General features: G+C 46.4%; 2 protein-coding genes across 5 annotated transcripts; both read left to right on the top strand.

The window, feature by feature from the left end:
- Nucleotides 1–1,011: 1,011 nt before the first annotated feature.
- smarca4a (SWI/SNF related BAF chromatin remodeling complex subunit ATPase 4a) lies at nt 1,012–10,609 on the top strand. 4 transcript variants are annotated; one of them, XM_028412762.1, is made up of 33 exons: nt 1,012–1,233; nt 1,343–1,475; nt 1,973–2,431; nt 2,518–2,616; nt 2,709–2,964; nt 3,050–3,176; nt 3,264–3,437; nt 3,527–3,700; nt 3,804–3,971; nt 4,051–4,101; nt 4,182–4,312; nt 4,439–4,502; nt 4,587–4,699; nt 4,788–4,935; nt 5,019–5,182; nt 5,256–5,322; nt 5,413–5,523; nt 5,610–5,852; nt 5,940–6,053; nt 6,182–6,289; nt 6,379–6,465; nt 6,559–6,605; nt 6,714–6,880; nt 6,968–7,131; nt 7,216–7,443; nt 8,036–8,113; nt 8,197–8,415; nt 8,494–8,756; nt 8,958–9,063; nt 9,147–9,248; nt 9,336–9,468; nt 9,697–9,836; nt 9,945–10,609. In XM_028412762.1, the coding sequence occupies exons 1-33, from the start codon at nt 1,012–1,014 to the stop codon at nt 9,975–9,977; spliced, it is 4,893 nt and encodes a 1,630-aa protein (XP_028268563.1). In that variant the 3' UTR covers nt 9,978–10,609. The 4 variants fall into 4 exon arrangements, with proteins under 4 accessions (XP_028268563.1, XP_028268561.1, XP_028268560.1 ...); XM_028412760.1 differs by having other exon boundaries at nt 8,955–9,063; XM_028412759.1 differs by having other exon boundaries at nt 7,216–7,482.
- A 3,535-nt stretch (nt 10,610–14,144) lies between these two features.
- ldlra (low density lipoprotein receptor a) lies at nt 14,145–22,991 on the top strand. The gene is made up of 18 exons (XM_028412764.1): nt 14,145–14,395; nt 16,322–16,447; nt 16,534–16,656; nt 16,732–17,112; nt 17,189–17,311; nt 17,392–17,514; nt 17,583–17,702; nt 17,840–17,965; nt 18,108–18,279; nt 18,355–18,582; nt 18,664–18,782; nt 18,886–19,025; nt 19,109–19,250; nt 19,776–19,919; nt 20,002–20,295; nt 20,391–20,465; nt 20,552–20,715; nt 20,799–22,991. Exons 1-18 carry the CDS (start codon nt 14,311–14,313, stop codon nt 20,853–20,855), a joined length of 2,742 nt encoding a protein of 913 aa, XP_028268565.1. The 5' UTR covers nt 14,145–14,310; the 3' UTR covers nt 20,856–22,991.
- Nucleotides 22,992–23,749: the final 758 nt, after the last annotated feature.

Here is a 23,749-nt window from a genome sequence, read left to right as displayed (position 1 = left end):
GATGAGGAGAGGGATGCTCTAACATTTCCCACGTCGTCGCATCTTCCAAAACGGCTCGCAAAACAGCGCATTTTTGTGCCTAATTGGCCTGGGAGAGCATGGCCGGCTATGCTAACCTCACTAGCTCTGCTAGGCTGCTAGTCAGCTTATGTTGTTGTGTTAGATTCAGCTAGCAGACGAGTCTTGAGTCGGGCTTCTGTTCTTTATCGCTTTACAATTATTTTAAATTTACATTACGACTAAACAAATTACGCAATATATGCCGACAAACGTGTGCTATAGTACATCAACGAACGAATCAAAAATAATAACGTTTACTGAGTTTAAACTGTAAAACCCGGCTAGGCCCGGCTAGCGTTAGCAAAGCTCAGAATGCTAGCAGCTAGCCAAACAGTTAGTTGTTGTAAAATGTAAACATACAAATAACAAACACGCATTTTCTGACTAATTTCTGTCAAATCTGTGTTTCTTTTATAGTAATTAAATTTCGTTAAATGTGGCCTAGTAGAAAAATGTTTGTTAATAATAGTTTTGTCCCGTGAAGTGACAGTCATGATGACCTCTTTGTATTTGTTGTGTTTAAATTTAATCGTCTAAACATAGATATATAGATATGTTTGGCGGCACTTTTTAGATTTGGACATTTTTAAAAGGACAAATTATACCCAACAGTATTTATTAAACCAGTTTCCTCTTATTTGTCAGTCGTTTGTGAGTCGGTGGCAGGTTGTGTGAGGTTTATATTCCTCAAATTATCAAACAATACATTTAAAAAAACAAAAAAATATTTAAATATGCATGACTGCCATCACACATGGAGCAGAAACTATGGTTTATTTAAATCAGTCATGATGGGAAAAGTGTGGTATGTGTGTTATTTAGACTCAAACTACTTCTTTAGTGTCCACATAATTTATTAAGTTTGACTATGTCAGACTCTGATCATTTCCCTGATTCGTCCCTCTTCAGGGGTCCTTGCTGCTGCCACTCTTTCCCTTTACCTCCTGAGAGATGTCCACTCCTGACCCCCCGATGGGAGGGACACCTCGCCCCGGTCCCTCCCCAGGCCCAGGGCCATCTCCGGGAGGCATGATGGGACCAAGTCCTGGTCCTTCACCAGGGTCAGCCCACAGCATGATGGGGCCCAGCCCAGGACCTCCAGGATCAGGACACCCTCACCCACCACAGGGACCTTCAGGATATCCCCAGGACAACATGCACCAGCTGCACAAAGTACGAACACATTTTTAATTCCTTTTGATAAATTGTATACTGATTCGATTTAAAGTCTTTACTGCATTTATTATATTCATTAAATTATATTTGTGTGTCTTTCTGACAGCCCATGGAAGGCATGCATGAGAAAGGAATGCCTGATGACCCTCGCTATGCTCAGATGAAGGGTATGGGCATGAGACCAGGGGGACACAGTGGAATGGGACCCCCTCCTAGCCCTATGGACCAACATTCCCAAGGTAACGTGGCATCCAGTTCTGTATATAATTTAGATTGTGGTTTGGAGGACACACAACATGAAACTGGTTAATTTGTTTGTAATAGCAGTCTATGTGTATATTTAGCTCACAGTATGTGAAGGCGGACTAGAATGAAGGATGTTCTTTAAATTCTTCAGTCAAGCAGATGTTTGGTTTGTGTGTTATGTGTGTGTGTGAACCCATCCAGCCGGTTTCTCCTCTTGTGTTGCTGTTCATTCGGCAGTATGAGCAGACAGTAGTGGGTAGGGCAGTGTGAGTGGTGGGCGTGGTTGAGGGGCTTCCCCTTTCAGACAATGACAAAGGTAGCCACATGCACAAAACCACCCAGTCAGTCATGGAGAGGATGTTTTGTCGTTTTTTGTCGACATGAGGTGTATAGTACGTCCTCTGGCCAGCGGTTGGACTAAGTGTTTCTGAGATGTGAGCTGTATGCTGAATTGAAATGGGTTCTCATTATGCCTCTGTTTTGTCTCAAGGTTACCCCTCTCCATTGGGAGGCTCTGAGCATGCTCCTAGCCCTGTCCCAGCGAACGGCCCTCCTTCTGGTCCTATGATGCCTGGAGGGCCCTCTGGTCCTGGTTCAGGTCCAATGGAGGGCAGTGGGGACCCTAATCAGGGCATGGGTCAACCAAACCGTGGTGGTCCTCAGGGTCCAGGTGGACCCCCTGTTGCTGGAGGTGGGCCAGGTGGTCCAGGTGGACCCACTCCTTTCAACCAGAACCAGCTACATCAGCTCAGGGCACAGATCATGGCGTACAAGATGCTGGCACGCAGTCAGCCCCTTCCAGAGCACCTGCAGATGGCTGTGCAGGGCAAGAGGCCCATGCCAGGGATGCAGCAGCAGCCAATGCCCAATATGCCTCCTTCAACAGGGCCTGGAGGTGGGCCGGGTGCAGGGCCTGGACCAGCTCAGGCTAACTATAATCGACCACATGGTGAGTTCACAAACCAGGATTTAAATAGTATAATATATACTAATTGTTTGGGGAACATGCATTAAGACAAGACGTCTTTGTTTTAGGTATGGTAGGTCCCAATATGGTGCCTCCTGGTCCTGCAGGAGTCCCCCCAGGAATGCAAGGTCAGCCTACCAATGGACCCCCCAAACAGTGGCCTGAAGGTAACCTTGGTTTCAACTCTAAATTCAAACCTGTGTGTGTTCTTTGATCTATAAATTAGGTAAATAATATTTTCTGAATCCATGTCTTCTAGGGCCAATGGTGAACGCCGCTGCCCCATCCAACCCTCCTCAGAAGCTGATTCCACCTCAACCCACCGGCCGGCCCTCTCCTGCTCCTCCCTCCGTGCCTCCGGCGGCTTCCCCAGTAATGCCACCTCAGACACAGTCACCTGGGCAACCTGCACAGCCGCCTCCTATGATGCTGCACCAGAAGCAGAACCGCATAACTCCCATCCAGAAACCCCGTGGGCTGGACCCAGTAGAGATCCTCCAGGAGAGAGAGTACAGGTGAGAATTTGTGGGAAAGGATGTGGAGTTACATGGAGAATATTTGGTCGTACTGTTCTAACTTGTTTTCCTTCATACTGTTCAGGCTGCAGGCTCGTATTGCTCACCGTATTCAGGAACTGGAGAACCTGCCTGGCTCTTTAGCCGGTGACCTGCGCACCAAGGCGACCATTGAGCTGAAAGCGCTGAGGCTGCTCAACTTCCAGAGACAGGTAGACATGAAATGAAAACTGACGCCTGCTGAATCATACGTTGTTAATGTGGAATACTCACAGCATCAACTTTGTGCATCCTTACAGCTGCGTCAGGAGGTGGTGGTTTGCATGCGCCGCGACACGGCTTTGGAAACCGCCCTCAACGCGAAAGCGTACAAGCGCAGCAAACGCCAGTCTCTGCGTGAGGCTCGTATCACAGAGAAACTTGAGAAACAGCAGAAGATCGAACAAGAACGTAAACGTCGTCAGAAACACCAGGTGCGCGGCAGGCAGAAGAATCTTACCAGACTTTGAACAGAAGTGAGATAGAAGGAAAGTTATTGATTTGTATTTATATTTATTTATAGGAATACCTCAATAGCATCCTGCAGCACGCTAAGGACTTTAAGGAGTACCACCGCTCCATCACAGCAAAGATCCAGAAGGCCACTAAAGCTGTTGCCACTTATCATGCCAACACTGAGCGTGAGCAGAAGAAGGAGAACGAGCGCATTGAGAAGGAGAGAATGCGGAGGCTGATGGTGAGAGTCGAAATCCACTCTTAGTTGAACCAATAGTTTAATTTATGATGACTTGTCATCGAGATCTGAACCCCCCCTCCCCCTCCTGTGAATCTCTTCTCAGGCTGAAGATGAAGAAGGTTATCGTAAACTTATTGATCAGAAGAAAGACAAGCGTCTGGCCTACTTGCTGCAGCAGACAGATGAATACGTGGCCAACCTCACAGAGTTGGTGCGCGCCCACAAAGCCGCACAGGCTCTCAAAGAGAAAAAGAAGAAGAAGAAAAAGAAGGTAATTGTTTGTGTCTAATGTCTGTAATGTATGAATTTATCTGCATTTTCTTTTAACCTTAAATCTTACATGCCGTCAGAAGCCTGAGAATACAGAAGGTGGTGCTGCTGCTTTGGGACCTGATGGAGAGGTGAATTTAAAAGAGAACTTTCAGTGAGGTGAGTGTTTCAAAGAGTGATTCTAACAACAACGTGTGCTCTTCTGTTACAGCCTTTAGATGAGACTAGTCAGATGAGCGACCTCCCAGTTAAGGTCATTCATGTGGACAGTGGGAAGATCCTGACGGGTGTTGAAGCACCGAGGGCTGGACAGCTGGAGGCCTGGCTGGAGATGAACCCAGGGTGAGTTTAGTGTCTGAATTTTACGTACATGTACTCAATATCAAAGCAAAATGTTTTGCTCTTAAATCTTGTCTTTCAGCAAAACTGATGCATCACATTTATTTATGTAAATGTTTGTAACTGCAGATATGAAGTAGCACCGCGTTCAGACAGTGAAGACAGTGGGTCCGAAGAAGAGGAGGAGGAAGAGGTATCTGTCGCCGGCACAAAGTGAAATGTGGACTTATAATTCTTTGGAGAGTTTTCTGACAACGTCTTTGTTCTCGTGTGTCAGGACGATGACGAGGAGCAGCCTCAGACCTCTTCAGCTTCTTCAGATGACAAGAAGAAGATTCCCGACCCTGACAGCGAAGACGTTTCCGAAGTGGATGTCCGGCACATCATCGAGTAAGACGGCCGCAGTGCTCTCAACCTCCTACTTTAGTGCCATCCTTTGTCTGGAAATGTCTGACGTCTTCTTCTCGTTTCCCGCCAGACATGCCAAGCAGGACGTAGACGACGAGTACGGCAGTGCCAGTTTCAACCGAGGCCTGCAGTCCTACTACGCCGTCGCTCACGCCGTCACTGAGAAAGTGGACAAACAGTCCACACTACTGGTCAATGGGCAGCTCAAGCAATACCAGGTGAGCAGCCACAGCACAGATCACTTTCAATACCATTATATCTTATTTAATTAAATCCAAGCTAACTCCAAGTGTCTGCTCAGATCAAAGGTCTGGAGTGGCTGGTGTCACTTTACAACAACAACTTGAACGGCATCCTGGCCGATGAGATGGGTCTGGGAAAAACAATCCAGACCATCGCACTTATCACTTACCTCATGGAGTACAAGCGCCTCAACGGGCCTTTCCTCATCATCGTACCTCTCTCGTGAGTCCCAAACACAGTTCTCTAAAAAAAAAACAATTGTCTAGAAAGCTGAAGTTATCTCTTGTGTTTTCAGAACTTTATCAAACTGGGTGTATGAGTTTGATAAGTGGGCACCATCTGTCGTGAAGGTCTCCTACAAGGTCAGCAGCTCTGTCGTTGATATCCAGTCTTGTGTTTATGCATAATTGATTTAGTTCTGTTGAGAATAAGTCTTCTCCGTTTGCTTTTAGGGATCTCCTGCTGCTCGTCGTGCCTTCGTCCCAATTTTGCGTAGTGGCAAGTTTAACGTGTTGCTCACCACGTACGAATACATCATCAAGGATAAGCAAGTGCTGGCAAAAGTAAGAAACGTTTACACGTATTTTATTTATTCATTCATTTCTCAGTTGTTTTTTTGGTGTTCATGTACGCTGCCTTCCTCTCACAGCTTCGCTGGAAATACATGATTGTGGACGAAGGTCATCGTATGAAGAATCACCACTGTAAGCTGACCCAGGTCTTAAACACACACTACTTGGCCCCGCGGCGTTTGCTGCTCACGGGCACTCCGCTGCAAAACAAGCTGCCGGAGCTCTGGGCCCTCCTCAACTTTCTGCTGCCCACCATTTTCAAGAGCTGCAGCACCTTTGAGCAGTGGTTCAATGCTCCGTTCGCCATGACGGGAGAGAAGGTGAGATCACATCTGCTTTAAGGTTTCAATATTTTTCACTTTCCAGGCACCGTTTTTAATAATAATCTTTCTTTAATTCTACCCAAGGTTGACCTGAATGAAGAAGAGACCATCCTGATTATTCGACGTTTACACAAAGTGCTTCGACCTTTCCTGCTGCGCCGACTCAAGAAGGAAGTCGAGGCCCAGCTGCCAGAGAAGGTCAGGCTGCTTTCAAATATGTTTTAATAACTTTACTAACCCTTTCAGTTCATTGTCACTGTTTTGCTATGTAGTTATGAATCATTTAAAATAATAATTTTAATGTATTGATGTGTGTTGGTTCATAGGTGGAGTATGTGATAAAGTGCGACATGTCGGCTCTGCAGAGGGTTCTGTACAGACACATGCAGGCCAAGGGCGTCTTGCTCACAGATGGGTCAGAAAAAGACAAAAAGGTAAGTAGAATGTAATTAGATTACAGCAGTAATTTAGTCAAATATATCCTTTTTTAAATGATTTTTTTCTCTCCCTCTGACTTCTTCAGGGTAAAGGTGGTACGAAGACCCTGATGAACACTATCATGCAACTGAGGAAGATTTGCAACCACCCCTACATGTTCCAGCACATCGAGGTATCAAACAGAAGCTCTAAACATGTTTCTCTCCAGCAGATTATTCACGCAGACACTGTGTGAATCTTAAATCTGTGCGTGTTTGTTTTGCAGGAATCTTTCTCTGAGCATCTTGGATTTTCTGGTGGAATCGTGACTGGGTGTGTAAATCTTTCAATCGTCTCCCTTAAACATTGTGTGTATGTCCTGTCTCGAGGTGGTGTTCTGTTAAGTTGTTCTTCCTTAATTTGTCCCTTTGTCCCATCCAGCCCTGACCTGTACCGCGCCTCTGGGAAGTTTGAGCTGCTGGATCGTATTCTGCCCAAGCTGAGGGCCTCCAACCACAAAGTGCTGCTCTTCTGTCAAATGACCTCACTCATGACCATCATGGAGGACTACTTTGGATACCGCAATTTCAAGTACCTGCGTCTGGATGGTGAGAGGAACCTCTGTGACCACATGTGGTTTGAATGGGTTTGGTCCTTCAGCAGATGGATTCACTGATGATGTTTTCATGCCGTAGGAACCACCAAAGCGGAAGATCGTGGCATGCTGCTGAAGTCATTCAATGACCCGGCCTCTGACTACTTTGTGTTCCTGCTCAGTACCAGGGCAGGTGGTCTGGGTCTGAACCTGCAGTCCGCTGACACTGTCATCATTTTTGACAGCGACTGGAACCCTCATCAGGTACATTCTGCTCTGACTCTCCACAACGGCTGCACACAATCCGTCCACTTAAACTAATCTTCTTTGCACGGCCCGTCCCAACAGGACTTGCAGGCTCAGGACAGAGCCCACCGTATCGGCCAGCAGAACGAGGTGCGCGTGTTGCGTCTCTGCACCGTCAACAGCGTGGAGGAGAAGATCCTGGCGGCCGCCAAATACAAGCTGAATGTGGACCAGAAAGTCATCCAGGCCGGCATGTTCGACCAGAAGTCCTCAGGCTGTGAACGTCGGGCCTTCTTACAGGCCATTCTGGAGCACGAGGAGCAGGACGAGGTCGGGGCTCGAGGTGGCTGCCGCACTAGGGGGGCGTGGGTGGGTGTGATCTGAACCTGTTCCCACATCGCCCACCCACCCACATCCGCCTGTGCGCTGCCCCACCTCTTCATTCTCTCCTTTTTTTTTTCTCCTCCTCTGTCTCCTTTCCTTATTTCCCTCTTTTTCTCAGGATTTGTGAGCTTTCATCAATCCAGACTTTTCTCCTTTTAGTATTTCTGCTTCTGGACAAATCTTTGATGGTTAATATGATACTTGATCTTTCACACTAGCATAAAAAGCTCTTCCCCCTTTTTGTTCCTTTCTTCCAACTCCTTTTTTCTCTTTCTCTGCTTTTGTCTTTTTCCTGCAAAACTATTCTTTGCTGCTTTTACTTTTTAATGTTGTTAATGTGACAGTTTTATTTGCTAAGCTTTGGTCATGTAACACAGGGACAGATTGATGTGATGTGTCTGCATATTAGCAGATAGTAACATACATTGAATTGCTTTTACCCCTGTTTTTGTGTGAGTAGTTCAGAGACTTGGCTCTGAGGTGCCACATGAAACTTACAGCCAGCCTCTTCTCATTCATCTGTCTCATTTGTCCGTAGGAGGAAGATGAAGTCCCAGACGATGAGACCGTCAATCAAATGATCGCCAGAAGTGAGGAGGAGTTCGAACAGTTCATGGTTAGTCCGTATACTTTATCAGATACAGGTTCCGTAATCCGCCAAATCCACTGATCCACCTGCTGTGTTGTGTTTTATTCCAGCGCATGGATCTCGACAGACGCCGCGAGGACGCCCGCAACCCAAAAAGGAAACCTCGTCTGATGGAGGAGGACGATATGCCAGGCTGGATTTTGAAAGATGATGCCGAAGTTGAGAGGCTAACCTGTGAGGAGGAGGAGGAGAAGATGTTTGGCAGAGGATCCCGCCAGAGGAAGGAGGTGGACTACAGCGACTCCCTCACTGAGAAGCAGTGGCTGAAGGTTGGATGACCTGACTTTTAAAAGTGTTTTTATTGACCAAAAAAAATAGTTTCTGACTGATTTATTTTCCTGTTATAGGCCATAGAAGAAGGAAATCTAGAGGACATTGAAGAAGAAGTGCGCCACAAGAAGACAACCAGGAAACGCAAGAGGGATCGAGACCATGACGGTGGTCCGGGGACACCTGGGTCCAGCAGCGGCCGCGGACGGGACAAAGACGAAGAAGTGAAGAAAGCAAAGAAGCGCGGTCGTCCGCCTGCCGAGAAGCTCTCTCCAAACCCTCCATCTCTAACCAAGAAGATGAAGAAGATCATTGATGCTGTCATCAAATACAAGGATGGGTGAGAAGATTACTTTTGATTCTGCAGCACGAAATACTCCACGACACGATAACAGCATATTTTAGTTCACATAGACATTTGCTAACTTAGGGGTTGACCAACAAAAATGTCATCTCTGCAGCATTCTGTACATTAGTCTGGAATCCTTAGTAAGCCACAATCAGGATTTGTGCTAACTTTGCACTTGCGTTTTCACAGCAGCAATGGCCGACAGCTAAGTGAAGTCTTCATCCAGCTCCCCTCTCGCAAGGAACTCCCAGAGTACTACGAGCTCATCCGTAAACCTGTGGACTTCAGAAAGATCAAGGTGAGAATAAAAAGTCATCACTGTCTCATCTTTGTGTTTTATTACCCGTGTGTCCGACCCGTGTTTTATTTTCCATCCATCAGGAGAGGATCCGAAGCCACAAGTACCGTAGCCTGAATGATCTGGAGAAGGATGTGATGCTGCTGTGCCAGAATGCTCAGACCTTCAACCTGGAGGGCTCCCTGGTGAGTGAAGCCAGAATCACACATTCACCGGTGTTACATAAGGGTTTTTGTTTTCTTAACTTTGCGCCTCTTTCGGATACTTCTCAGATCTACGAAGATTCCATCGTGCTCCAGTCCGTATTCACCAGCGTGAGGCAGAAGATCGAGAAGGAGGACGAAAGCGAGGGAGAGGATAGTGAGGAAGAAGAGGAGGAGGTAGACGAAGGCTCCGAGTCTGAATGTGAGTATCTAAAGCTTTTTACAATATTAGTACGCATTCATAGACCCAGCTCATCACACGCAGACGCTCGCTCAGGTTCGCGTCATCACATATTACAAAGTATTCAGAGCTGTTTGCTATTTGTTTAGTATGTGCTGGACCTGTTACCATGGCAACACGCCTCATCCTGTCATGGGCTGTGTCCAAAATCACTCACTAAATCGAACACAATTCTGTGATCCTCATCAGCTCGTTCAGTGAAGGTCAAAATTAAACTGAGCCGGAAGGAGAAGGGTGAGCGGGGAGGAAAAGGACAGCGGCGAAGAGGACGCGGCGCCCGAGCTAAACCTGTGGTGAGCGACGACGACAGCGAGGAGGAGCAGGAGGAGGTGAGCAGAGACACACACACAGCTTTGTCATACTTTGTCGTGTGTGTGTGTGTGTGTGTGTGTGTGTGTGTGTTGAACAGCTGAAGGAAACCTTTGTCTTTGTTTCAGGAGCGTTCCGCTAGTGGCAGCGAGGAGGACTGAAGCAAACCCCGCTTCTGATTGGACCAACGGCCCACTGAGAGCCCTTGACTGGACTTATTTTACTTAGACACAGCAGGGACAGTCAATGGAAAAGGCCTAGTTTTACCTAGATGAGCTGATTTTTAGTGAGACAATTGTATTCTCATTAAAGTATACCATTAATTAAAAAAAAGCTATGAACCATCCATTTCCATATTTAAACTATTTTCCCATTATGAATAGTAGTGTGTCTCTCTTTGCCTTTTTTGTTGTCTCCTGTAAGTGGAACATTGACAGAGCCTGAATTATTATAGACTGATCGTGGGCCATCAAAACAGCTGTTTTTTTTTTTAAGTGGTATTAATTTTGTCATCTTCTTTGAGACAAAGCGTACATGTGAACCAGGAGTCACTTCCTTCAAGTCCCTTTTTTTTTGAATGCATGTCGTGCGTGTCTGTGGAAATACACCTGGATGTGTCTTCGCTATTATCTCTGTGTTTAATTTAAGACTACAAACGGGATCACGGTACGTCCCACCCTGCAGCCCCTTCCTGTCATATGTATGTAAAAGGGGGAGGACGGGATAAGGACCATTTTCTCGGTGTCAGTGTCACTGGATTCCACAAATTACAATAAAGGCATCTCATAATAAATCTGCTGTCTGCGCTGTCCTTTGGTCCTCGATGCACTAACTGCATCTGTACACTAGGTGGCCTCCTGAGACCATGGTCTAGAAAACATCTTGGAATACTGCAGAGGTTTAATCCCTGGCTCAAATTTAGCAGCACGACATGTTGCTATTTGAACATAAGTGATTTATTTTCAAGCAACTGAACTACAAACCACCACTTGTAGAACTTGTCTCCACAAGTTTCTCAGGGGTAACTTCAACTTCTTTCTTTCTTTTGTAACTTGCTTTATTGGTTTCATGCTAATGTAACTTTAAACCACCAAGTGGTTTTGAGTTCTGATTTGATCCACCACTCTTGGCTACATGTTGTCTGCCTGGTACATGTTTTCTTTGTTTACAGTCTTTCCAAGAACTCTCTGGTTCTATAGCTGCTGAAGCATCCAGGGGCCACTTCTTCTCCACCCCCACTGCTCTGTAGTTAGCTGACCCCTGACCCCTGACACACCCACATCCTCTTTTCCCCTCACGTGACTTTGTCAGCATCTCAGGGACACATGTATCCCAACACCTGAACAAACATGTGGGGCTATACGTTCCAGTATGGATCTGCGGTGTGGCTGAGCTCTGGACGAACCGTCAGCCCTGCAGGAGTCTCCCAGCAGACTCATTTTTGCCTGTGTGAGAGTGTTTGTACAGGAGTCATTACTTCAGGAGTCACTGGCAGACATCTCTATAAACATTTTCCATTTAGATGTATGTGTGTTAAGCTTGGACGGCCTTTGTGCGTTAAAGGATACCTTGGCTTTCATGTAGGAATAAATCTGAACTTTCAAACCGTTTTATTGTTTCTGTGTCTGTCTTATCTTCTTGTCCTTGGCTGAGGTGGAAAAAAAAAGCCTGAAATAACTTATTTACTGAGACACACGCAGCCACAATGACAGCCAGGAAATCCAGAAATGTGTTGATGCTGTGGCAGGAGGTAATTTCAGAGGAAGATGGATAGCTACACATGCACACACAGCTATGTCTGGACACCGAGCCAAGTCTTAAAACCTGCTCTGTGTTTCAGGAGCTAGAAGCGGCCCAGCTGCATGTGGGAGAACCTGATTTGACCTCCAGGTAAGGACACACAAAGAAAAACAAATCAGTTGCAGCCATCAGTTTGTTTTGTGAGTCAAAGCTGTGGGGGTGATCCTACTGGAAGAACCAGATATAGTTTAGAGAGGCTGTTAGGAAGGGGTGTGTTCGGCTGAACCTACCTTAAGTCTTGTTTCTGTCTCACCAGGAATTTCTGTCTTTTTACAGTGTGACCTATCTGTTCAATCAGCATCTCATGAAAGAGAGGAAGAGGAGGAGGAGGAGCGGTTCATAATTAGGGACAATCAGCAAGGTAGAGGTTAACTCTGACACAGTCTAGGACACTTTTATCGACCGCAGCCCCAGTTTTGGCAGAGGCCTGAAAATTCCTTGTCACTTCTTGTTAAATGAAGGCGGGTGGGTTCATTAACAGAAAGTGTGTCATGTGTAGGACATGGCTCCAGTTCTGAATGAAGCAGTGTGCCTGCATGTAACACACACACACACACACACATCCAGTCAACAGATAAATAAATACCCCGTTGAGTAGCCTATATAGTGTGTGCAGTAAGTCATTCATCCTCTGATTATAAAGTTTGCATCACCCTCTCAGACCCTCACAGAACCTTTCCACAGCAGTGATGGTTGTCATGGTGACCACTGAGCTCCTCCATCCTGTTGAAGAGGGGTCAGTGTGAGGGTGTAGATCAGGTGAACAGGTGTTGGATGATGGTGGACTTGTGGTCTGGATCTTGCTGGTCTCCTCCTGTAGCTGTCTCAGAGATCAGTGTAGTCGGCCCCTGTAACAGTGTGACACCTTTTCCAGGTGGTCCAGCAGCAGAACACAGAGACCATCACCTTGATGCAGACCTCACTGATCTGGAGACTCTGTCTGTTTCCACTGTTTGGATTGTTCTCTGCTCTCTGGTTGGAGGTGGTGGACCCAGGTCTGATCCATGGTTACAGACTGCTGCAGAAATCTCTCAGGATCCTCCTCAGAAATGACAGATGGTCTCTGGATCTTCTCATCAGGTCCACAGGGAGCTGACAGCTCAGTTCTTTGGAGTTTGTTGTGGTTGTGGCGCTCTGTGCCAATGTAGTCTTCACCATGTTGGAGGAAGGGTCAGCCTCCAGCAGTACTGACCCCGTGTCCCCGTGGGCCTCCTTAGGTGACCAGAGATAATGGATGACTGTATGAAGGCCAGAGCTGTCAGAGACTTTAACCTGGCAGTGTTTGGGGTTTCTCTCATACTTCATGTGTTTCTTTGAAAGTTCAGTAGTTTCTGCAGATTTATCAGTGTTTTGGTATCACTGAAGGCTGAAGGTCACACATGTCTGAAAGGACTCGGTCAATAAGGCTGTTTGGGGTTGGGGGGTGGGGGTGGGGGGTCCACGTTGTCTGAATGTATAACCTTATCGCTGTGACCAGTTGAGGTGTAGCTTCTTGTTTTCACAGAGGTGTGTCAAAGCCCCAGCAGCTCTTCCATTAAGTCCGTTCAGAGAAACTTCTCTGAGGTTTATGTCCAAGTTCAAGGTTGTTGTTTTTGACGTTATCTCTCTCTGTGCTTTATCTCTGCGCCTCCTCTGATTCAGATCTTATTATGGATCTGTGACAGTTTGAGACTTTGACCCAAAACAATAACATGCAGGTTTTAACTTGCCGGCAAACCTCGATTAGAGAAGAGCAACGATAATTACTTTACAGCCTTTTTTAGTGTGTTATTGTAAAATTTTAAAGTTTTAATTGAAACAGTCTATTTATATCCTCCAGTGTTTGGGCTGGTTATTATTAAAAACAAGTGACAAATTCAAGAAAATGGCATGTTTAAACATGAGCTTATAATATTTTGGAAGTTTTTAAGAGTTTTTATTTATTTAATTTTTTTCCCATTTTTTTTGGGGGGGGGAGGGGGTGCAAAAAGTCTAATGGAGGGTTTTTTAAAGGGGGAAAACACCATATTTTTATTTTCTTCCTTTTTTCTCATTTAGTTTTTAAATAAAATAGTATTTGGAGGAAGGAGAGGACATGAAAAAATGTTTAAAAGTGCAGAAATTCCATAAACAAATTCTGTTTTATTAAACTTTTTTTAAAGAACAACTTTACAATTAATTACAAAAAAATATAAAAATGTATTAAGCAACATAGTTTCTTTATTATTAATTAGCTGTTCCCATTGAAAATGTTTGACATTATTTCCCTCACAGAGACCCCAACTCTCTATCGGGGCCTCCCACTCATGTTCATCAGGCTGCAGCCTGTTAAACGTGTGGAGTGAGTTTCCCTGTGAGGACTGAAACTATTGAAACTGTCTATGAGCTGAAAGGGTTAAACTCATAGTAAAATCCATCTCCGCGGAGCTCCGCCCCACAATTGTTGAGGCTGCGTGCCTCAGAAATCACACCACTGCAGGTCCCGCCTTCCCCTCCCAGGGGCCCCCCTCTCGGTCCCACCCACCCTGGACCACATTGAAATGAGTCTGATGTTGTCAAACAGTACAGTGTGTGGAGCCGCCTCATCAGATCCTCCAGCTGCAGGAGCATCTTTATTAAACTTGTAACGACTTCTGTTCATATAGCAGCCACAGGTGCAGCGCAGGCGCAGCCGGTGACACTGATAGTGTGACAATCTAACGGGTTTCAGTGTAAATGCATCTTCCAGTGCGGCTAAAGACCATGAGGCTGCCGGGTTCCACCTCAGTGATGATTCTCATCCTCTCCTTTATTCACACACGTAAGTGCAAAGCCTGCATTTGTTTATTTATTTATTGACTTTTACCCCTAATTAGCCTTTTTATTAAGTGGCATGTGCGTAAAAGTCGTGCGTAAAAGCAGTGCCAAGCCTCAGCCTGGAGATGAAAGGTAGAAATACTCACTTTTGTGTTAAAGTAATGTTAATATTGTGATTTTAGCGAGCTGCTCAGTGTGTTTGGGTTTAAATTACCCACTCCTCTGACAGCACCGGATGCTAAGGTGATGGGGGGGAGGGCGCAACTCTCCACAGAATGTAGGTCAGATCTCTCCCACTCTCCTTTTTTTCCCGAGAAAAGATAATCATAACCTCGTGTTGTTACTGTAGTGTACCAGTCAACCCCTCTTTATCACTCAGCTTTGAGCGCTTGTGTATCTTTCTGCAGCTTTTTTTGCCGGCTGCAGATTTCTTTCTTTTTTCTTCGTGCCGGTTTTTGAATGGAGCTGCGTGTTTTGTGTCTTTTCATCTACTGGCGCTCAGCTCGCAGCAGCAGCCTCTGCAGCCAATGACGTGTGAGCACAGTGAATACAGTCTGTTTAAAAAAAAATGTCCAGCAGGGCTTCTTTCTGAGAGCCATTCATGTTGTGAGAATGTGCCACCACTTGCATTCATATTGGTGGCTGAGGGTTTCAGGTGCATCATCATCATCATCATCATCATCTTCCTCTTTGTCACATGATGCAATAGGCGGCATGTTTGCAGGAGGAGGCTGGTGGCGGCTTTGGCTGTACACCCATTGAGATTTGAAGTCAGACCTGTTCCCAGTTTGCTGGTTCTGGGAAGCAGTGTGTGTGGAACATGTTGGAACTGGTCGTCACCGTCCATGTTTTCACAGCAGTCACTGTCACAGGTTCACACCTCTCAGCACCCCCCCCCCCCCCCCTGTTGTTGTGAAATTCCTGTCTGCTCAGATTTTTGCAATTTTGTGCCAACTGTCCACAGGAGGCAAAGTACAATCCACTTCCCAGAGAACTCACATCAAACATGAGCATTCGTTATGTTCTCTGGATCAATAATGCTGCCATCAGGTCCAGTTTGTCTTTCAAGTGATGAACTTTAAGCCCAGTGAGCAAACAGCCAGTGTGAACCTGGGTTTGGGTAACATGTCACCAGTTTCACGGAATAAGAGAGCGTCACATTGAAGGAACGTTTCCTCTTTGTTTGTCAGTTTGGAGCTGCTTGTTATCTTTACAGCAGGGACACATGTCTGGATCAGGAGCCCAGAGTCTGGCTCATGGTTCCAGATGGTTCACTTAAACCTGCATGATTTACTGCCAGACGTGTAACGATGCATCATTTATGATTTATCCCCCCCCCCCCCCCCCCCCCGGGCCTCTGTCAGAAACAGGTGCCCGTGCAGGGTGTTGAGCCTGAGGGAGGAATGGCCGCCGGCCACCCTGTTCAAGTACTGTTCAGGATTATTTCTGCTGTAAAACTGAGCATTTTAACATGGAGGTCTATGGGGTTACTGTCTCAATTTTGGAGCCACCCTCAAGTGGCCATTTGAGGTACTGCAGTTTTCAAACTATATTAGATATGCTAGATTTTATGACAGAAATATCTCAATGACAAATGGACAGATGGATTTTTTTTTTACATTTATGGTTCCCAGAGGATAATTCACGCAATCTAGATGGATTGGGAACATTCAAAGTTGAGATTTAGGCAAAAATAAATGATACTTTGTCTTTTGCGATGTTGGACCTTTACGCACCATCACATCAAAATGTGTTTCCATTATCCCATGTATATATATATTCGGGTGATACTTACCAAGCTAACAGGCTACATTATGATGGTAAACGTGGTAAACAATATACCTGCTAATCATCAGTGTGTTGTTGTTAGCATGCCGTCATGCTAGCATTAACTCAGACTTCTGACCTTGTGTGTGTGTGTGTGTCGTAGATGCTTTTACAACCTGTGGAACCAACCAATTCCAGTGTGGGAACGGGAAGTGTATTACGCTGAGATGGGTGTGTGACGGCACAGACGACTGCGGAGACGGCACGGATGAACTTCCTGGTACCTGCTGTGAGTATCATGTGACAGGATGTGTTATGATAATTAATCAGACCCTATTATAATGTGTGTATGTGTGTATGTATTTTAACCTCCAGCGGCCAAAACATGTAAACCATCAGAGTTCAGCTGTGCAGACCGACTTAACCAGTGCGTGCCGAGCAGCTGGCGCTGTGACGGGAAAGCTGACTGTGAGAACGGGGCTGATGAGGAGAGCTGTGGTGAGTCTCAGTCGTGGACATGCACATTTCGCCACTCTGTCACCTTTGCCTGACGTCACACTTTGTCCCTTTTAGCACCCAAGCAGTGCACAGACTCTGAGTTCCGCTGCGCGAACGGCCAGTGTGTGTCATCCTCTTTCGTGTGTGATGATGAGGCCGACTGTGATGACGGCAGTGACGAGGCGTCCTGCCCCCGCGTCACCTGCAGCGCCACATCCTTCCAGTGCAACAACTCCGTCTGCGTTCCTCGCCTCTGGGCCTGCGATGGAGATGCCGACTGCCTGGACGGCTCTGATGAGTGGCCCCAGAACTGCGGCGCCAAGAGTCTGCCCCCTCCTCCTGCTCACCAGTGCTCCTCTCTGGAGTTCCGCTGTGGCAGTGGGGAGTGCATCCACGGCAGCTGGAAGTGTGACGGAGGAGCCGACTGCCTGGATCGCTCAGATGAAATTAATTGTGGTAAGTGCTGAACCCCCCCCCACTCTGCTTTATTGTAGTGTCAGATCATCATCTCTTGCTCTCTGCATCCCTGTAGCTCGGCCCACCTGCCGCCCGGATGAGTTTCAATGTGGGGATGGCACTTGCATCCACGGGAGCCGCCAGTGCAACCGTCAGTACGACTGCAGGGACATGACGGATGAACTCGGCTGTGTAAATGGTACGAAGCTCCGCTCCTACCAGCACCTTGGCAGCCAGGTGAGCTGCACAGACTCTAATCTGTGTCATTTGAATTCACAGCAAGCCAGTGCGAGGGCCCGACCAGGTTCCGGTGTCGCAGCGGGGAGTGTATCAGCATGGAGAAGGTATGCGACAAGCAGCGGGACTGCAGGGACTGGTCAGATGAGCCTCTCAGAGAATGTGGTGAGTACAGAGTTCTGCTGAATGACTGCAGCTTTAGAAGGCCGGTCGTTAAGTCTCTTTTTCTTCAGGCTCCAATGAGTGTCTGTACAACAACGGTGGCTGCTCTCACATTTGCAATGATCTGAAGATCGGCTACGAGTGCCTGTGTCCAGCCGGATACAGCCTGGTCAACAAAAAACGCTGTGAAGGTACAACACATACCGCAGGCCAACAAACCAAGCCAATGATCTGTTTACTCTTACGCAAACAGTTCCTCTCGTCACTGACTGTGCGTTCCGACAAACAGGGATCTCGTAACTCTGAGTTTTTTTGTTCTGTTAATCAGATATCGATGAATGTGCCAACCCGGACACATGCAGCCAAATCTGCATCAACCAGATCGGCAGCTACAAATGTGAGTGTGAGGAGGGCTACCAGGTGGACCCTGCAACCAAAGCCTGCAAGGCCATTGGTGAGTATGAACATCAGGCAACAGCCTTTAAATTCCCTTCCTGGTTAAATCGCTAATTAAGAAGCTCCTAAAAAGCTAGCTGACTGTTAGCATGTTAACACAGTTAGCATAGGTTGCTAAGCTCTTCACTCTGGTGTTGTAGGAACGATCGCTTACCTTTTCTTCACCAACCGACATGAAGTCAGGAAGATGACTTTAGATAAGAGTGAATACACGAGAGTCATCCCGCGCCTAAAGAACGTCGTGGCTCTGGACATGAACATGGCCGCCAAAGAGATCTACTGGTCGGACATCTCCCAGAAAAAGATCTACAGGTGAGCGTAGATGAAATCACACACTTTCGTCTAGTTGCACCTGGTTTTAAACCCCCGCTTGGATTTTCCACCCAGAACTCAGATGGACTCGGCTGAAGACTCCACTCAGCACCACGTAGTGATAGGTACCGACATTGACGCTCCGGAGGGAATCGCCTTCGACTGGATCCACGGAAACCTTTACTGGACTGACAGCATTCGCAGCACCATCTCTGTGGTAGCCGCTGATGGAAGCCGCCGCAAGACCCTCTTCCACCAAGACCTATCCAAGCCCCGCGCCATTGTGGTCGACCCCCACAGCAAGTACGTAGGACATTGTGTTTTTTACTGACTTTATTCTTTTAATTTCACTTCAGTGCTTTATTTGACTTTGTCACCTCTCAGCTTCATTTACTGGACGGACTGGGGAAATCCAGCTAAGATTGAGAAAGGGGGTCTGAACGGAGGAGACCGCACAGCTCTGATCACTGACAACATAGAGTGGCCCAACGGCATCACGCTGGGTGAGTGTTCATGTGTCTCTGGTTTCAGGGTTTTGACCCCCCACTGGTGAGTCTAGTCTGACCTGTTGCACCCCCCCCCCCCCCTCACCTGTTTTCCTCCCAGACCTGTTGAACCAGCGGCTCTACTGGGTGGACTCCAAGTTGCACACCCTCTCCAGTATCGACGTGCAGGGCGGAGGTCGACGCACCCTCATCGTGGATGAACACAGGCTGGCCCACCCGCTGGGTCTCACTGTTTTCGAGGTGGTTATTTTAAAAAGTACCCCCCCCCCTTTTTTTCTGTCCCTACAGTTTTCTGAATGGTCTGAATGTTTCTGTGCTTCCAGGAAAAAGTGTTCTGGACTGATGTCAGTAACAACGCCATCCTCAGTGCAAACAGGCTGACAGGCGGAGACATCACCCCAGTGGCAGAGCACCTGTCATCACCAGAAGACATCATTCTCTACCATAACCTCAAACAACCAACCGGTAAAGAGACCAGTGTGGCGCTGGCAATAGTCTCTGCTGCAACATATTCTGATTTAACACTCGTAAATGGATTTTATAGAGGGAGAGAGAATAAACAGAGGAGAAAGGCTTTGTTGTTCGCTTTTTCCAAAGGTAGTAGTAAAACTAGACTAGAGTTGAGTTAGCTGCAGCCAACATTCTTTATGCTAAGCTAGGCTAATTGTCTTGAGGTTCTAGCTCATAAGGGGGCGTCATTTTCTGATGGCTAATGTGATGTGTTGCTACTGAAAAGTTCCAGTTGTCATAATTCTTAAAGGTAGAAGAGCCCAATAGTAATGCTAAGCTAAGCTATGCTATGCTAAGCTAAGCTAAGCTGTGCTAAGCTATGCTTACTACCGTAATATTTCTTCAACTTACACCTTAGTCACTGAAAAACTAGTTAACTATTAGCCTAGCTAATTAGCTTATATTGAGCATCAGTGCTAATCCAATTTAAGGAAGAAATAAGTATTAGCTGAAAGGGTTCTCGTGTTTGTTGCATTGCAGGAAGGGACTTCTGTCAGATCTACAATGGCAGCTGTGAGTTCATGTGCCTGGCAGCTCCACAAGTGGGCAGACATCCACCCAGGTACACCTGCGTGTGCCCGGATCACATGATGCTGGCCAGCAACATGAGGACGTGTGTGCCTGGTGCGTGAGCAAAGAGACAAATGCATAATATTAACAGGAGAATGACAAACTTATTAAAAAAAAACAACTGTTTCTCCACCAGCTGTGCCAACACCTGCTGCTCCACCTACACAACCACCTCGTGTGCCAACAACACCGCCTAGGACCACACCTAGAACTACACCTAGAACTACACCCAGAACCACGCCGAGGCCTCCGGTCCGTACCACCACCACCGCTGTGCCTTTGGTAATCACCAGCACTCTCGCCAGGCCAGTGCCGCGCACCACCAGGCCTCCGCTCAGAACCAGCACACCAGAACCCAGGCGGCCATCACCAGAGCCGACGAAGCCTAGAGTCCAGCAGAGCAGCACAGAGGCCCCTCTCACCTCCGCCTGTGAGTGTAGCGCTCCGCCCTGAGCCTGGCTGCTCTCCTGTAGGTCAGCTCTGTGTATCATTAACTCACGTGGTTGTGTTTTACCTTCACCTCAGATGTCAGGCATGAATTTGCTGAAGCCGCACCTGCCTCCAGCACCCCGTTAGTGCTTTACATCGTCCTCCCTCTGGGTGAGTTTAGCTGCACTTTAATAACAGTGTAAAATAACACCAGGCAGCCGTCAGGTGTCATCGGTCTCGCTCTCTCCTTTAAACAGCGATTATTTGTCTGGTGGTGGTTGGCGGCCTGGTGCTGTGGAGGAACTACAGGCTAAAGAACACCAACACCATTCACTTCGACAACCCCGTCTACCAGAAGACCACCGAGGACCAGGTGCACATTTGGAGGAGCCACAGCCCGGACGGATACTCCTACCCAAAAGTAAGTCTGAGAGAAGGACTTTTTAAATTATTATTATTCAGATGACAGTAAAAAAAACGTTTTATCATTCCCTGCTTCACCAGAGACAAGTCGTGAGTTTGGATGAAGAGGCCGACAATCCAGCCTTCACAGAGAACTGATGACTGCTGTGCAGGGTGGAGAGAGAGAGAGAGAGAGAGAGAGAGAGAGAGCGGCCTGAGATAAGCTGTGTTCACCGTCCTTTAGCATGTTTTACCTCACATCGCGGCACAAAGACAACCTTGAACCACTATATCCTCACACAAGCGCTCTAGAGTGGAGACACCAGGGTAAAGGTTTTTATAAGGGTCAACGATTCTTCACCAAAAAAACCACACGTTGGATTCTGGTATCTGTTTTTTTTTTTTTTACCTGTCGTTTTAATATAAAATGCTGTTGGTACGACTGTTAAAAAACGAATTTAGTTTATTAAAGTTTTAAATGGTCAATTCCTCTAAAGTAAGTTTTGTAAATAATATCACCATTGAGTAGAAAGGGACCAGCAATAGAAGCCCAGACCCGTCTACAGCCCGACATAGTTCACATGTGCGCACACACACAGCTCTGTTGTATGTCTTAACATCATTTATTCATGACTAACGTAGGAAGATGGAACAAAGGAATAATCTCATCTCACAAGCCTGAGCCCGTGTTACATGATAGAAATCAAGCCTGAACCTGACCGACCCCCATCAGGTCCGGTCGGACAAAAAAGATCCTCAGCACTAATTTTAATTTCAAGCGATGAGTTTAACATTTCAGGAAATATTCATAGTTACTTTTTTTATCTCAAAGTTTAAAGGGAAAATTGAGCAGGGAGGCCATTAGCCTAGCATAGCTAAACAACTATTGTTGTTAGCGATAGCATTTAACAGCCACACAATGCAAGGCTTCTGTGGATTCTTATTCCACAGAATCATGTCCACAGACTCTCAGATTCTGGACATTGCTCTGTGTTCGACAGGTTCCCACACAGAGCTAATCATCAGGTGTAGCTATTACTACAGCTTTTCACTAGTGTTACACACAGAGCCGCCATCTTGGATTTTAAAGTCAGTGTTGTAAAAACGTTCTTCCAACATTCCAACAAGTCGGAAAACTGACCTATGGGAGAATGTGCAGTTCAAATAGAAGATTGATGCCTGTACACTAAATATTAGAGTACCTGCTGCTAGCATGCTAACTTTAGCTTGGCGTGATGACTGGAATCAGGTGGAAGCAACTAGCTAGCTTTGTCTAATGAAAACAAAAATCTGTTAATTAACTGTAAGCTAACTAAGCTAATTAAGCTTAAAGGGGGAGTTTGTTACTTTTGGGCAGTCTTGGTTCCAGCCATTTGCTAAGCTAAGCTAAGCTAAGCTAAGCTAAGCTAAACTCTCAGATGAAAGCATATTTACTAAAATATCTGTATTTTCCTGTAAGGTTGAGCACATGGTGGGTGAGAGTTATGTGCCAGTTAATCCAGTGTGACCTCTACATGTCTTCATGATATGTGTGTATAGTCATTCTGAGTTTGACACCAGCAGCTGCCTCATCCAGAGTCACACACAGTGACTGCTGCTGTGGTCTGAAGCTCAGAGAGCACACAGTGACTCCACTGAACTCTGCGATAGCCTTCGGTTTCCACATATCGCCATCACATCCTTCAGCTGCTGCCGCCTGTTCAGCTCCTCTCCGCTGATCTGGGATGGAGCTGTCTGTGTTTTGGGCAGCCATCTTTACATTTTTTTTCTGCCCCCTCTCTGGAGGAGCAGCAGAGCTTTTCCTGGAAAGCCTTAAAGCTCCGATGCAAACACGTGTGACTGTTAGGGTCCATCTGACGCTGTGCAGCCGCAGCACATGTATGTTTTTATGTGCTCCCATAGGACCAGCTCGCCTCACACCAGCATTCCTGAGGAAGGAATTCCATGTGCCCCTCTGGACGTTACACACACTGATCATGTAGTTGTTTTTCTGCCTTTTTAACAACACTTTCTGCTCACATGTTCATGTTGGTGCTATTGAACTCAGTGGATCTGTATAAAAACAACATGTCTGCCTGTTTACAGTGAACTGACATGATGCATGTCACATGCAGGAGGAACTTGTTATGTAGGCTGACGGCTGTTGTGACTGTTTTTAGGTAGACTTGACTAGACAGTGCAGATCAAACCTGTAAATATAATGTTCATAAATGTACATATGTGTTCCTACTGTTTTTGGTAATAATGTTTTAGCCTTTCAATGTGCTGTACATAAATAAATGCTTCTATTTATTATAGAATAAACACTTGGATTTCTTTGACAAAACATGTTTTTATTGTTTAAATATATATTTCCCAGTAAAGTGATTTGTCTGGAGACATGAACCGACTTTTATAGAAAATCGCCATGAGTGGGCGTGGCCAAATGGCTCTGCGGCGCCCCCTAGAATATTCACTGTAACACCTACAGACATGAAACTCGGTACACATATGTATCACCTCTAGACAAGAAAAAGTCCGCCATTTTGAAAAAAACTGAACCATTTTGCATTTTTCACTCTCCACACTTGTTGGAACTCCTCTTAGAGGATTTGTCCGATCCACCTGAAAGTTGGTCTGGTTACTCTTGAGGCACTAGGGACCAAAAGTTATCAAAAACGCAGCACTTCGTCAAGTGGTCTGGCTGTGGCGCCACCAATTTCACCCTTCGCCAACGCACAGGAAATAGATGTTTTTGTGGCTGTGTCTCCCACATACTTCATCCTATGTGGATGAAACTTTACAGCCATGCTGAACATCTGACTCTGCACAGATTGATATGCTACAGTCACTGCGCCACCTACTGGCCGGAGGACCTGTCTTTTGTCTCTGTGTGTTTTGGCCTGCGGTCCACAGCTTGTGACAGTAACGGGGAGAGAAGCCACAGTAACGTCTCTTCTTTCTTTGCCCTCTGATAAGGAAACACCATGCTGATCTGTGCTAGTGAGCTAGTTAGCATTGTTTGTAGCTTTGAGACATTATATAACTGTCATTTCTCTTGGTCACTCTCTGAG

Source organism: Parambassis ranga, chromosome 8 (genome assembly GCF_900634625.1).
Source record: "Parambassis ranga chromosome 8, fParRan2.1, whole genome shotgun sequence".
Classification (NCBI taxonomy): domain Eukaryota; kingdom Metazoa; phylum Chordata; class Actinopteri; family Ambassidae; genus Parambassis; species Parambassis ranga.
The sequence above is the reverse complement of the archived record's forward strand: the minus strand, read 5'-3'. Positions and strand labels throughout refer to the sequence as shown.